The following is a 13,198-nucleotide window of genomic DNA, read 5'->3' on the forward strand; positions in this document are numbered from 1 at the left end:
AGGAAGGGGAAGAGGGAGAAGAGAAAGAGATTTCTGAGAAGAGCCAGGGAAGGGAAGGAAGAGAGCAGGAGAAAGAGGAGAGGGGAGGTGGAGAGGAGGGGAAGAGGAGAGATTTTTATTTCCAGTAAAGTCGAACAAACTGCCTCAGGCTTTTGGAGCAAGTACCCATATAAACGTTCTAGAAGGAACCCAGCTTCACTCAATGAAAGCAGATTCACAGTAAATAATGAACTAGATGACTGCACTCACTTGACGGTAGGGAACATTTTTATCTAACTGGCAGAGAGTTGTTACTACCAAGAGATTTAGTGTACCACTCCAGCATATACTGTGGCATGGAAATAAAAAGACATATGTAAGATCTTAGGTTTCAGAGCCAAGTGATATCCAGAGTGCATTCCCTCCTCAGTCTTTGGTGATCTGACGTATTTTTCTGTTTTCTGTGCCAAAATACATATTTATACTAACAGTCATTTGTTTTCTTGAATTAATTTGCTTAAGCAGAAAAAGTACACAGCATTTCAGATCATACTTCATTCTGTGCTTAAGAACATTACAATACACAAACTCCAAAGACAAGGTTGGGCTGCTTAAATTACCCACGTAAATTATTCACTTTAACATGTCCCTATTCATATAGGATATTCAAAATACCTTTTCACAACTGAGTTTTATCCCCTCAGAAAAGCTTGTCAAAACAACATCACTAATGCCTTTAATACTGTATTACATGTATATAATAAAATTAGATTCTTTTTCATACTTGGGACCATCAGCTTTACTTTGTGATCCTCTTGATCTTGTGCCAGCCCAAATTCAAGTTCAAAGCAGTCAAACATGTAATTTTAAAACACAATAGAAAGTCTTATTAAAATTGTGAGAGGTGTCTTCTTGAATAGAACGTTTGTGATAAAAAATGATAACCCTCAAATATGACATTTGGTAGCCAAGACGTTCCGGAACGCAGCCCACGCCTCCTATCTGTCTCCAGGAAGGGAGGGCTACCTCTGGTCCTTGGCCCACTTTTGGATGAATTTCTTTTTTTTTCTAATTAATTAATTAATTAATTTTTTTGTGAGGAAGATCAGCCCTGAGCTATCATCTGCCAATCCTCCTCTTTTTGCTGAGGAAGACTGGCCCTGAGCTAACATCCGTGGCCATCTTCCCCCACTTTATGTGGGACACCGCCACAGCATGGCCTGACAAGTGGTGAGTCAGTGCACGCCTGGGATCTGAACCCCGGGCGCCAGCAGTGGAGCGCACGCACTTAACCACTGGCCCCCTGGATGAATTTCTCAGTGAGCTGTTGCCTGAGGCTGGGATCAGTTCCTCTGGGCAATGGATCAGAGCCACCAGCCTGCCCTGCCCCGAAGTGTGGCAGCTGACATCAGGACCTCCCAATGTGTGCCTCCTCCACTGGGTGCCCGGCACCCCACGGCCCAAGCAATCAAGGCTGGGCAGACCTGAGCTGGAGGTGAAGCATACAGCCAGTGTGATCTTTCAGAAGCAAAAGAGCTTTTGCACAGAGGGTGGGCTGGGCGGCGCAGGGCCAGGCCCTCGCTCCTTTCTCTCTGCTTCCACATCTACAGTCAGCTCCAGCATCCACGTCAAGATCTATCCCCATCCCTACAGCCTGGTTCATATGGTGGTGGCCCACAGGGGCCAGGAAGATGTGTTCAAGCCCAGGAGAGCCATCATGGGGGCCCCCGCCTGGCAGACTGGAGGGAGGACTACTGACCTGTACCCCCACACCTCTCCCAGAGAGCAGAAGCACACTTACCTCTCATTTCTGTTGCTGAGGAGCCATTGGACCAGGCTGTCCACTTATTCCTGTGCTTGCTAATTTCCTGGACTTTGCAGACGTAATGCCCTTGATCCGCTGGCCGGAGGGTCAAAACAGAGAGCGTGTAGAGCGCCCCACGCCTCTCCTCAAGGAGGCGCAGCCTCTGCCTGTAGGCGCTGCGGCTGTAATTCCCGTAGTACTGCACCACCCGGAGCTTGGTCATCTTCACCATCAAGGCCTCCTGGGAGTCCGGGCGCGCGAAGAACCAGCGCACGGCCAGCAAGCTGTCCTTCCGCCTCTTCTGCGAGACGTGGCAGAGAAGAGTGGCATTTTCCCCCTCCAGGTAGTCAACCACAGGCCCTGGGGACACAGTGACATTGAGGGCCCCACAGACTTCTGCAGAGAAAAGAGGAAGGAGGAAAATGAGGAAGGCATTTCCTCAGGTGGACACACCTTCTTCCAGGAGCCAGGGTGATCTGCACGGCCAGAGAGGCAGGCCACCCCATCCCCTCCGTGCTCACTCTCCGCCTTCGTGATGGCCAGAAGAAGGGCTCCTCCTGGGGGCAGCCTCTGTGGGCTCCCACATCCTCCCCTATGAGACGATCCTGTCCACATCGGTTGCCACTGACCTCCGGGCCCCGATCTATTTTTTTAAAATTTTTAATTAGTTTCTGATGTTTAAAATTCAGGAGATTTCACATAAAGATTTGGATTTTTGGCATCTCTTAAAAATTTCCAGGCACATCCATCCCTCTCGCCTGCCTCCCTGAGGTCTGCTTCACGTTCATCACCTGCCTGAGTGAGCGATGCTGTGGGTCTGGGAGCTGCCTTTCTAAGCCCCTGCCCTGTCTCAGCTATTTCAACTGCAACCAAAGCAGATGATCAGGACTGGTCAGGCAGGTGTTAAGCTAGTACCAGGGAGCTGAAACCACAGGGGTTTCTCAGTTTCTTGCTCGAAGTCTCTTTGGACTCGTGAGCCACGGTATCAGAATTAAAGAGCAGGAATAAAGAATAAACGAGCCCAGAACAGAGGGATGAGAGAACCCACCGACACCATAAAAGATGCTCCAGGACCCCAGGCCCGGTCGACTACTCCCTGTCCTTTGGTTTCCTAGTTAGATCCACCCCAAGGGCTGCCCATCCCCAGCCGCCGTTCTGCCCCAAGGTGACCTTTGAGGGAGCCACCCCAACGCCCACCCAGACCAGCCAGACCAGCAGACCTCACAGAGGCTGAGCACTTTATTGTCTCCAGGAGACATGCTGCATGATGTCTACAGGGACTGTGCAGAGGGGCTGTGCTGCCCTGGAGTTCGTGGGTGGAGCCATCCCCTGGCAGGCCAGCAGAGCCCAGAAAGGACACTTCGTAGGAAGGATGCTCAGAGCCTCCTTCTGCCCAAGCAGGGCTGTCTTCTCACAAGGTCCCACATCCCCACCCCGGTGCTTCCCAGCACACAACTCCAGAAAGCACCATTCCCTGCCCACCCCACTTCACAAGCAGGTGTCCCCAGGGCCATCCCAAACCACAAATGTCCCCAAATGTCACCTTCTGGTCACATGAAGGGACTTGGGCCCTGAGGTCAGAGTCACCAAAAGCTTTGAACCCTGGTCAATGCTACAGGTAAGCAACGAGGAAGGATGAAAAAAGAGGTCAAAGATTTGAAACTTCCACTGTGAAGAGGCTGTGAGTCAACAAGATAAGGACCTATGTGTGTGGGGTAGGGGGGAGGTGAGGGGGTACCACATAAAAAGTATTCTTCTTTGTAAAAATCCAAGCAATAAGGTCATCCTCTTGTATGGTTTCCATTATCGATTTAATAAACTGAACACCTGGAGAGATATGACTTGAAGGCCAATTTTCTTTCTCATCTCTTAGAAGCCAGGCCCACCGGGATACTCCAAGGCCCTTAACTTAATCACATCCATAAAGTGCCTTTTGCCATATAAGGTAACACTCGCAGCTTCCAAGGATTACAACACAACCATCTTTGGGGGCTATCATTCAGCTTACAACACGACAGTCTTTCGTTACCTTAAAAAAATAGGTGGAAGTAAATTCAGAAGAACAAGGTTGATGCTTGGCTGGACTCTAAGCAGCTTGTGAACAAGAATGAGGTCTTCTATGTCACGGTGACAAGGGACAAAGCCAGCCCAGGGAAATACTCAGAGAATGCAGATCAACAGGTAACCACAGAAGGCACATGCTCTCTGTCCACACAAGTCACTCAGGCAGGACAAAAGAAGAGGAACTGCCCCCACCATCCCCTGCATCTCGCCCACCTGGCCCATACCTGGCCCACACACCATATTGAATTAGTCGAGAGCATTTCCCCTGACTGCTAAGGCCCTGTCTAAAGTCCACATGGGCCCCCATGGTGGAAGCTCCCTGGTGAGCGGCAACAAAGCCGAGAACTCCAGGCTGACCCCACTCCAGTAGCAGCCCAGGGGTTCGGCAGGCAGAGAGCAGCAGAGATGCAGCAGCTGGCTCCCAGAATTGAAGTCCAGACCCACCCACCCTCAAGGGCTCCCCACTAGAGTCAAGGAGAGCTGGGGAAGGCAGGAAATTGAAACAAGATGGGTGGGATGAGAGCGCAGCAGCCGAGACCCCACACCCCACTCTCCTCCTATTAACGCCGCTTGAAGGAGGGATTATTTATAGTGACTGAAACCAGGAGACCCTGCCAAGTGCTCTGGTCCCCAGGGTAGGCTGGATTCCATCCTAGAGGCAAACAAGTAACCCTTCCACTTCTGCAGCTCAGGCCAGGAGTCAGCAGCTCCCACGAAAGGGGATGGACTGAACCATCTTCCCAAGATGAGCTCTCCTTTTCTCTTTACCAGTGCGCCTCTCTGCCTTCATTCAGCCCCATAGTCTCTTACAAACGGCTCAAGCAGGTTTCTCCAACTGAAGTGCAAAGATCCTTGTTATGGGCTGAATTGCATCCCCTCCAAATTCATATGCTGAAGTCCTAACCCCCAGTACACAGAATGTGACTGTATTTAGAGATAGGGCCTTTAAAGAGGTGATGAAGTTAAAATGATGCCATAAGGATGGATCCTAATCCAATATGACTGGTGTCCTTATAAGAAGAGGAGATCAGGACACAGACAGGCACAGAGGAAAGACCACATGAGGACACAGGGAGAAGACAGCCATCTACAAGCCAAGGAGAGGACTCAGAAGAAACCAACTCTGTCGACACCTTGATCTCAGACCTCCGGCCTCCAGGACTACGAGAAATAAATTTCTGTTGTTTAAGCCGCCCAGTCTGTGGGACTTGGTTATGATAACTCGAGAAAACCAATACAACCTTGTTCACAGGAAGGCTCATTTCGGCCCTACATCTGCCACCAACCTAGATATTTACACCCACTTTCAACATGAAGGTATGGGGGTGTGATTGAAATGGTGATGCTCAAGGGCCCCGCAGTCTTAAAGCTTTGCTAGTGGACGCAGGTTGTGGGGGTCCTCATGTCTGCAATCAGTTTTCTCAGGAAGCCAAGTGCCCCAGGTAAGGGCCTCCCCTCAACACTGGAGATGGCTACCTTAAACCCAGAAAACGCGGCTCGTATGCATGCAGCTGCGAGAGGTGACACCACCGGAGGGAGGGGAGAAAATGCGCAGAGAGGACCCGGAGCCTGGCCAACGTTAGCTCAGCGGGATGTTTAGTTAAATCCTAGGAGACAGCATCACACAGCTTCTGCCCCCTGCAGTCAGCAGGCCCCTTCTGCTCAGCAGAGAAAACAGCAGTGGGATCAGGACGGTGGCAGCCAGGGCAACGACAACATTTGGAGGCAGGTGCCTAGAGGGCGGTGCCCGTGGGAGTCCAGGTCTTCTCTTCCTCATCTCAGTCAGTCTGAATGACACAGCACACACCCTGCAGGGCAGCGAAGCAAGTTGAGCAAACGTGGGCCGAGCGAGCCACAAGACAGGGGAGGGTGGGTGTCAGGAGACCCTCCTACACCCGGGAAGAAGGGATCAGCCCCAGGCAGGCAGAGTCTCCCCTTTCCTGGCCTAGGAGGGAGATTTGTCAAAGTCACCCCTGCCCAGAGAAGAACTTCAATTCTTGCTTTGCGAGCCTGCCTTGCAGGGATTGAGGTGGGAGGGTCTACCCTCTGGGCACCTCCGCATGCAGAGTTCCCGCTTCCTGCAGCCTGTGCCCCAGCTTAGCTTTGTTCACTTCATCACTCAACAAAAATACTTGCTGAGCAATAGCCCCATGCTGGGCACTATGTGTAGACGACGGCACTCCTAACCTTGCAGATCTCTGAGTCCAGTGCGCAAGGCGGCTGGTCATCAGGAAGAAGACACAGGAGTAAGTGACTACGAACAGTGCCACATGCTACAGAGAAAAGGTGCAGGGCTTACAAAAATCAGGGCAAGATCCTGATCTAGTCTGCGGGGTCAGGGAAGAAACAGACCCTGGGGAGGCGACTGTGAGCTGAAGGCTGAGCTGGAGTTAATAAAATTCAGAGCAGGGGAGAGGAATGATGTTCCTGGGAGAGGGGCCCACCTGAGCAAAGACCCTGAGCCAGGAGGCACCTGGCGCAGGCTGGAAACTGAAAGAGCAGTGTCCTCTGGCGAAGCGCACTGCGCCACGGCCTGCAGATGGACCGCAGGAGGGGACTTTCCACCCCAATGAGGACTTCCAAGGCCAGATCTTAACGGAGGACTATGACAACATGGGCAGGGAAGAGACTGACCCAAACAGAGGGGCGGGACTCCTGCTGCAGGCAACCATATTCCTTCAGCAAGCACATGCTCCGTTAGGTGGTAGCCCCAGTTGCCCGACGTGGGCAGGGCACCAGGATGCCGGGGCTTCCCTGTGGCTTGGGGAGGGCTGGGCAGAGAACCAGGGGTTGGCATTGGACAAAACTGGGTTGGAAACCTGGTTCTGTTAGGTGTAAGGTGCTCAGAGTCTTAGTTTCCTCATCTGAAAAGCGGGATGATGCCTTGCGTGGTCATTGTAGGCCTCCAATGAGAAAACACCCTTAAAACACTCATAATAGTGTGCCCAGCTCAGAGCTGGGCAGGTGGGGCAACAGAAAGCGACAAACACTGACCTGTGAGCAGGGGGTGCTTCTTGGGTGTAGGATCTGCAGTCACATGGCCCTACACGTGGAGAGGCCCCCCACTTGGTTTCATCTCTACTGTCACTCTCTTGAAATTTTAATAATTTTTAAATAAGGGGCCTCACACTTCATTTTGCACTGGATTCCACAAGTTATATAGCTGGTTCTGCCTGTGGGTGAACATTATATTCCTGCAGATAAGATTTATGGGGTCTAACCCTCTTGTTCCACTTGGATAGTGTCATGAAAATAACACAGCTCTGAAAACAGCCTAAAAGGACATCCATGGAGCCAAACAGTACACGACCCAGTCAACTAGTATACAACCTCTCCCCCTCCCTCTGGTACTCATCCTCAGGTGAAGGATGACAACTTCCAGGTGCAGGAGAGTGTAGGACTTCTAAAGAAACAAGACACCTGCCTCACCTGGGACACGGAGGTGGGCAGGGCTGGGGTCCCCCTCTTCCGCCCTGGCCAGTGATGTGCTAGTGGCTCTGTGCCCGACACTCCTTCTCTGTCCTGAAGAAACTGACTCCACTCACCTCAGGGAGCCAGGAGCCTCTACGTTTATAAGAAATGTAAGTTGTACCATTTTGCAGCGAAAATCCCATTCTCATTAAAGGAAGAGTCTGAATTCACGACAAGTAAATCTCTGAAAGAAATACAATTGTATTACTTAAAAACCCATGGCACCAGGAGCCAGGGTTTTCCAAGCAGCAAGCAGAGGCGCTCCCAGACCTAGCCCACAGGGGACTGCACTCATATTAAGCCCATCACCTGAAAACAGCTCTCATCCAGGACAAACACGTGGGCTTGGCCAATGATAAAGGCAAACATTTGCCGGGTGTGAACTCTATGCCAAGCACTGTTCTAAGCACTTTAGATGTATTTTCTCAATTTACATTCATAACTATGTTTATCCCCATTTTCTAGACAAGAGGGCTGAGACAGAGAGGCTAAGCCACCTGCTTAGGTAGCTTAGCTGGCAAGGCTGGAATCAGAACCTAGGTGATCTGGCTTCAAAATCAACTCTCAACCACCACTCGGGACCACAGCTTGTCTTTTATTAAATATTTTTGCTGCTCAGTTTCTTTTTCTCTAAAATGAGAGGTGTGGCCAGGTGACACTAAGATTCTGCTCAGCTCCAAGATGAAGAGGTAGGAAAGGGCAGGGGTTAAGAGTCCAGACTTATGTCTAAAGCGGCTCTCCCAGGCCCTCCCCTGGGGAATCGTGACGAGGAGTCGGAAGAGCGGGTGGCACACGGCGAGTGCTGCACAAGCAGGAGCCGTCATCACTATCCAAGGAGTAACCTTGGGCACAGCCAGGGCAGACTCTAAAGGACCCCGAATTCCAGCTCTCAAGGCTCCTAAGGTCTCCTGGAAATATCAGAATGTCCTTGACCTCCAAAAAGCCACTCTTGGGGGCGCCCTCTCTGACAGCACCTGCGATCAGGAAGGTGGTCCTGGAGCCTGGGGGAGGAAGACCCCTATGGCCCAGGCATCCGGACGGCTGCTGGCTACTCCACGCAGGCCACCAGAGCTAGCCTGGCCCAACCAGCCCGGTCAAACCTCCAGTCACTGTCAGTCAAGACAGTGACAACTGAGAAAGGAACGTTTCCCACAGTACCGATTCCAGGTTCACTGGAAGCCCCACTGCACTGGAACCGGGGAACAACGGGTGAACTTCTTCCTGCGGTGATCCAAGTCACTCCTCCTCAGACTCTGCTCTATGCTGGCTCAAGTGCCAGCTCCGCCACTTAGTAGCTGGGTCACCCTGGGAAAATTACTTAACTCTGAGCATCAGCTCCCTTATTTACAAAACAACGGCAACACAGCTTAGCCAGCTGGAGCACAGAGTCTAGAGTCAGGCTTCCTGGGTTCGGATCCCAGCTCCACCACTCACAAGCCTTGTGACTTAAAGCAAGTCAATTCATGGGCCTGTGCCTCAGTTTCCTCATCTACAAAATGGGGATAATAATAGCACCTCCCTCAGAGGTTACTGGCAAGTTTAACTGAGTTAATGTTTGCAAAGCACCTGGATATACAAACATCTGCTCTTGTGATCATTACTTTGAAGTGTTGTGATTAAATGAGATAATGTGTGGCACTACACCTGGCACCCAGTAGGCAGCCAAGAAATGACAACCATTGATATTCTCCTTATCACTATTATTCTAGCCAGCATGGCCCCTTCCAGCCCTGAGGCAAGCAGGTAGGGCCCTGGGGAAGAAAGAGAGAAAATTCTTCAGTAACTAAGAAGTGAGAGCAGAAACCCCTAATGAAAGCCAGCAGTGTGGGCAGAGGCCGCCGCTCAGGCAGGGCGCTTCGTCAAGGACCCCGCTCCATCCAGCCGTGGATACCCCCCTATCTCACCAGGCCTGGGCATCGCAAAACGCCCCGAACAAGTCCCCAGTCCCCAGCGGCCACCCGGGGCAGGTCAGGCCCCTTCTGACGGTCTACCGAGGAGCTCTCCGAAGACGCTTCAAGGGAAGTTGCTGCCCTGACTAACCTGCCAACAGTTGTCGGTCCTGACAGTTGGGGAGAAAAAAGAAAAACCAGCACCTGGGGCTGGCGCGTCCCTGCGGAAAGCTCCACTCCGCGGCCTGGCCCGGAGGGGAGCAGGGGCTGATCCGCGCGTCTCTGCGCTGCCGGAGCCCGGCGGAGGGGACGGGGCGCCGCCGCCCGCGCCCCCGGCCCGGCGTCCGCGGGGAGCCCCGGGGACAGCGCAGCCCCGCGCCCGCTGGCCGCACGCGGAGGGGGCAGCCCGAGGCGGCGGGGCCTCCCGGCCAGGCCCGAGCCCGGACCCCGGCCACCAGGCGCGGCTGCCCCCGCCCCACCCGCGGGGTCCCGGGGCCGCCCGGCCCGTCCGCCCGGCCCGCCGCGCTTACCCGGGGCCGGGGCCCGCGCCAGCAGCACGGCCGCCGCCAGCGCCACGAGCCGCATCTCCCCGCCGCCGCCCGGCGCTGGGACTCGGAGCAGCGCCGCCGCCCGCCCGGCCTCGCCGCCGGCCAGCCCGCCCCGCGCCCGCCCCCGGCCCCGGCCCGCCCCTCGGGCGGCCCGCCCCGCTGGGCCGCGGCTTCTGGGTGCCTCGGCCGTCCTGGGCAAGGGCGCCGCCCCCGAGCACGGTTCGCTCAGCGACCTGGGAGTCGCCTGTTCACCACTCCCATTTCACAGATGAGAAAACTGAGGTTCTGAGAGCTGGTCGCTCAGACACAAGGCATACAGAGCGCCAATGGGATTGGCGGTATCTGCATCACAGACACAGTTGTTGCTAAGGGGCAGGCCTCCTGGGGCAGGCATCTCGGAGCCTCCGGTGGGGGTGTGGTGGAGTGGGATGGGGGTAGGGGGCGACTACCAAAGGCAGCAGCTGCCCTGACGGAAGGCTAACCTGCTGCATAGGAGACCTCCTGCAGCCGCTCCACAGGGACCTTTGGGAGCCAAGGAACAGCTGAACTTGGGGGGCGGGGCCGGGGTGGGATTGTCTGGGGTGAGGACACTGGGAAAATTGACAGGGTCCACACAGATATGTTCAGAGTGTGTGGACACTACAAGCAATGGTGATTGCTTAGGGTGCCCTCAGCCACAGGCCTGGGCTAGGTACTTTGTACCATGTCACTGAATCCTGCCACTGTGAGACCCTGGGACAGCTCCTTAGTCTCCATGTGCCTCACTTTCCTCTATCTGTTCCATGGGGAAGTGGGCATGTCCCTCATAGGGTATTTAAGAAGATCAAGTGAGACAGTTCCGGTTAAAACGCTGCGCCTTCCCCTGGCCCGTGAATATCAGCCATTATTACCATCATTATTAGAGATAAGGAGGCAGAGGCAGGGAGAGGAAAGAGCTGACCCAGGTCACACAGCCAAGGAGTGGTGTGACAAGGCCACTCAGCCCAGCTCACTCTGAGCCAATGCCTGATCTCTTCGTCATGGTTCTCAACTTGGCGTCTGAGCCTGACTGACGTGTTAGTGCAGGATCTCTAGAGCAAGAACAGTGTGTGTGGGGGGGGTGTTGTTTCATGTGTGTCTGTCAGGGGAGGTCTTTGTGAGGTTCCAGAAAAGGTGGGCCCTGCTTGGGAGTGGGTCCCTGGAGGAGGAGCAGGAGAACAGGATCCCCGTCTCCTTCCTTCTAAGAGCAGTGAGGAGGGGTGGGGAAGGCGTGGAGAGAGAGGTGGGGTGTACTGGTGCTGAACCCCAGGGCATGTCCCGGAGGGACCGTCCACTCCTGCAGCCCGCGCCAGGGGGTGCAAGCCTTTGTGATCTCTCCAATTCCAGGCACTTCCTGGAGTCCTAGGGTCCAGGGTCCCCACAGGGCTCTCTTCTAGCTGGGAGACTTTCACACGGAGCAGGGCCCTGCAGGAACTGGTCTGACCATCAAGGCAGCCGGACTGCAGGGAGGAACCCCACCCCTCCACCACGCTGGTGAAAGGAACTGAGGAGCTGATGGTGAGCTGGCTGCAAGGTCCCTGGGTCTGATGGCAAGGACAAGAAGTCAAGACAAGAACTGGTGTCAAACTGGACCCTACAACCTAGGAATGGAGACATTCCTGGGAGACTTCCAGACCAGAGCTTGGAAACCACTGTGCACATGTGAGCAACTGAGCCTCACAGCCCATCCCTGTGAGGTCCAGGCTCCATTTTACAGGTTAGTAAACTCAGGCTCAAAGAGGACCAGAAACCTGTCCGGGGTTCTGTGGGCCACCAGCGTCTGAACTGGGAACTTGAGTTCTGACTGTGGAAAATAGTGCTTGCCGGGACTGGGAAGAGGATGCTGGAAGGGGAGCACTGGTTCTGAAAGCATCCCGCCTCGGGTACCAGTTGTGGGTCCTTGAACAATGTAACCTCTCTGAACCTCATTTTCCAGGTGAAAGTGACATATGTAAAATGGCATGTCAGCATGACTGCATGAGTGCTGGGAGCTGAGGAAACAAGAGGACTGTTTGGTGTCCTCAGTGACCTCCCATCTCAACCTTTGTGCTTGCAATTTACTCTGCCAGTTGGTGGAAAGTAGAAGGGGCCCCTTATACATGTTGACCACACTTCGGAGACCTGTTTCCTGCTTTGGTATTGTATCATTTCTAAATACCGGTCTCTGCTTGCAGAACTGAGCAGACATTCAACCATTAGACCTAGATGACCACCCTTTGCCTTGCTTTCTCTTTGCCAAAACTGGTGCTGTGCTGGAGATTTGGGGCTGGAAAGTGCTTTTCTTGCAGTCCTGTGACACACAACATTTCTCTCTTTCCAGCTGTGTGCTCTCTCAGTACTTTTCAGCTTCCCAAATCATCTCCCAGACCATCTTGGTAAGACCTTTGCTGCGTGACGCAGGAACAGGTAAACAGGCCCAGTCCACGGGAGAGACCCAGCCGACGACCCAGCCGAGCCTCAGGATTTCAGTTGTTCTGTACTACAGTAGCAAAGTCTTCCAGATATTTCTCTTCACCTTGCTCCTGCCCACTCACTCACAAGCTTAGGACGATTTGAAAATCCTCCACCTACTTATTTGTCCAGCCCCTGGCTCTATCAGGTCTGACTGTGTTTGGAATTAGAAGAATAATACAATCCAATCATTTTTTAAAAATTACCTCTTCTAAAGATCCCCCCATCTGGGGTTTCTGGACAAGCGTTCTGATGGTTCTGAAGTTGATCCAGGTCCCTGTGGACACTAAGTGACACGGAGCCCCTACTCAACTAATCCTGATTCCTCCAGTCGTCACCATAAGCATCTTAGAAATCCAAATTCCCTCAAAATGAATGCACTCAGCTATCCCGTGGCAGACTTGGGAGGGGAGGTCTCTTTCCTCTTTCATTATTCAGTTGTTTGCTAAAACCTGAGTCTAAGATGAAAAAGTATGACATGGTTTTGTAATTTAGCTTGATATTGTGTACAGCAAATATTTTCCTAACTAAAAACACTAAGATAAAGTAACCCTCCCCCCGCCCCCGCCCTTCTAAGGTGTTCAGCAGATTTCCGTGTTCCTTGTTCAGTCTGGATTTAGACAAGTAATTTTTAAGATTTCCTCCTCCACACTGCTCACAAGCATTTTACTTCTAGAAGCAGTTAGTTGCACACTTGAATTATCACTAAAAGGGAGTGGCAAGGAGTAGGCTCTGGATTAAAGAGGTTTCAGCTCTGACTGATGGGGGGAGGATAAGAAAGAAGAGATCGTGGTTACAGGGGATGTGTCCATCCAATCAGAAGGAAAAGCCATGAGCTACCAATGGTGGAACTTTCATGAACCTGCAGCACCTTTCCCTGCACAATGGGGGAAGGGGTGTGGGGTGCACTGGTTCTTCTCCTAAAGGTAAAGAAATGTGAAGCTGTAAGACTGACAGAGTATTAAGATACAAAT

General features: G+C 53.0%; 1 protein-coding gene across 1 annotated transcript in view; it reads right to left on the reverse strand.

Annotated features, from left to right (window-relative positions):
* Positions 1-9,792, reverse strand: part of VSTM4 (V-set and transmembrane domain containing 4) — a 95,576-nt gene extending 85,784 nt beyond the window's left edge. Inside the window, exons 1-2 of the mRNA XM_058542857.1 lie at positions 9,738-9,792; positions 1,781-2,179 (exon numbers count right to left, since the gene is read on the reverse strand). Of these exons, the coding sequence (XP_058398840.1) occupies positions 1,781-2,179; positions 9,738-9,792 (454 nt within the window). The remainder of the gene's footprint in view (positions 1-1,780; positions 2,180-9,737) is intronic.
* Positions 9,793-13,198: the final 3,406 nt, after the last annotated feature.

This window comes from Diceros bicornis, chromosome 6 (assembly GCF_020826845.1).
Source record: "Diceros bicornis minor isolate mBicDic1 chromosome 6, mDicBic1.mat.cur, whole genome shotgun sequence".
NCBI lineage: Eukaryota > Metazoa > Chordata > Mammalia > Perissodactyla > Rhinocerotidae > Diceros > Diceros bicornis.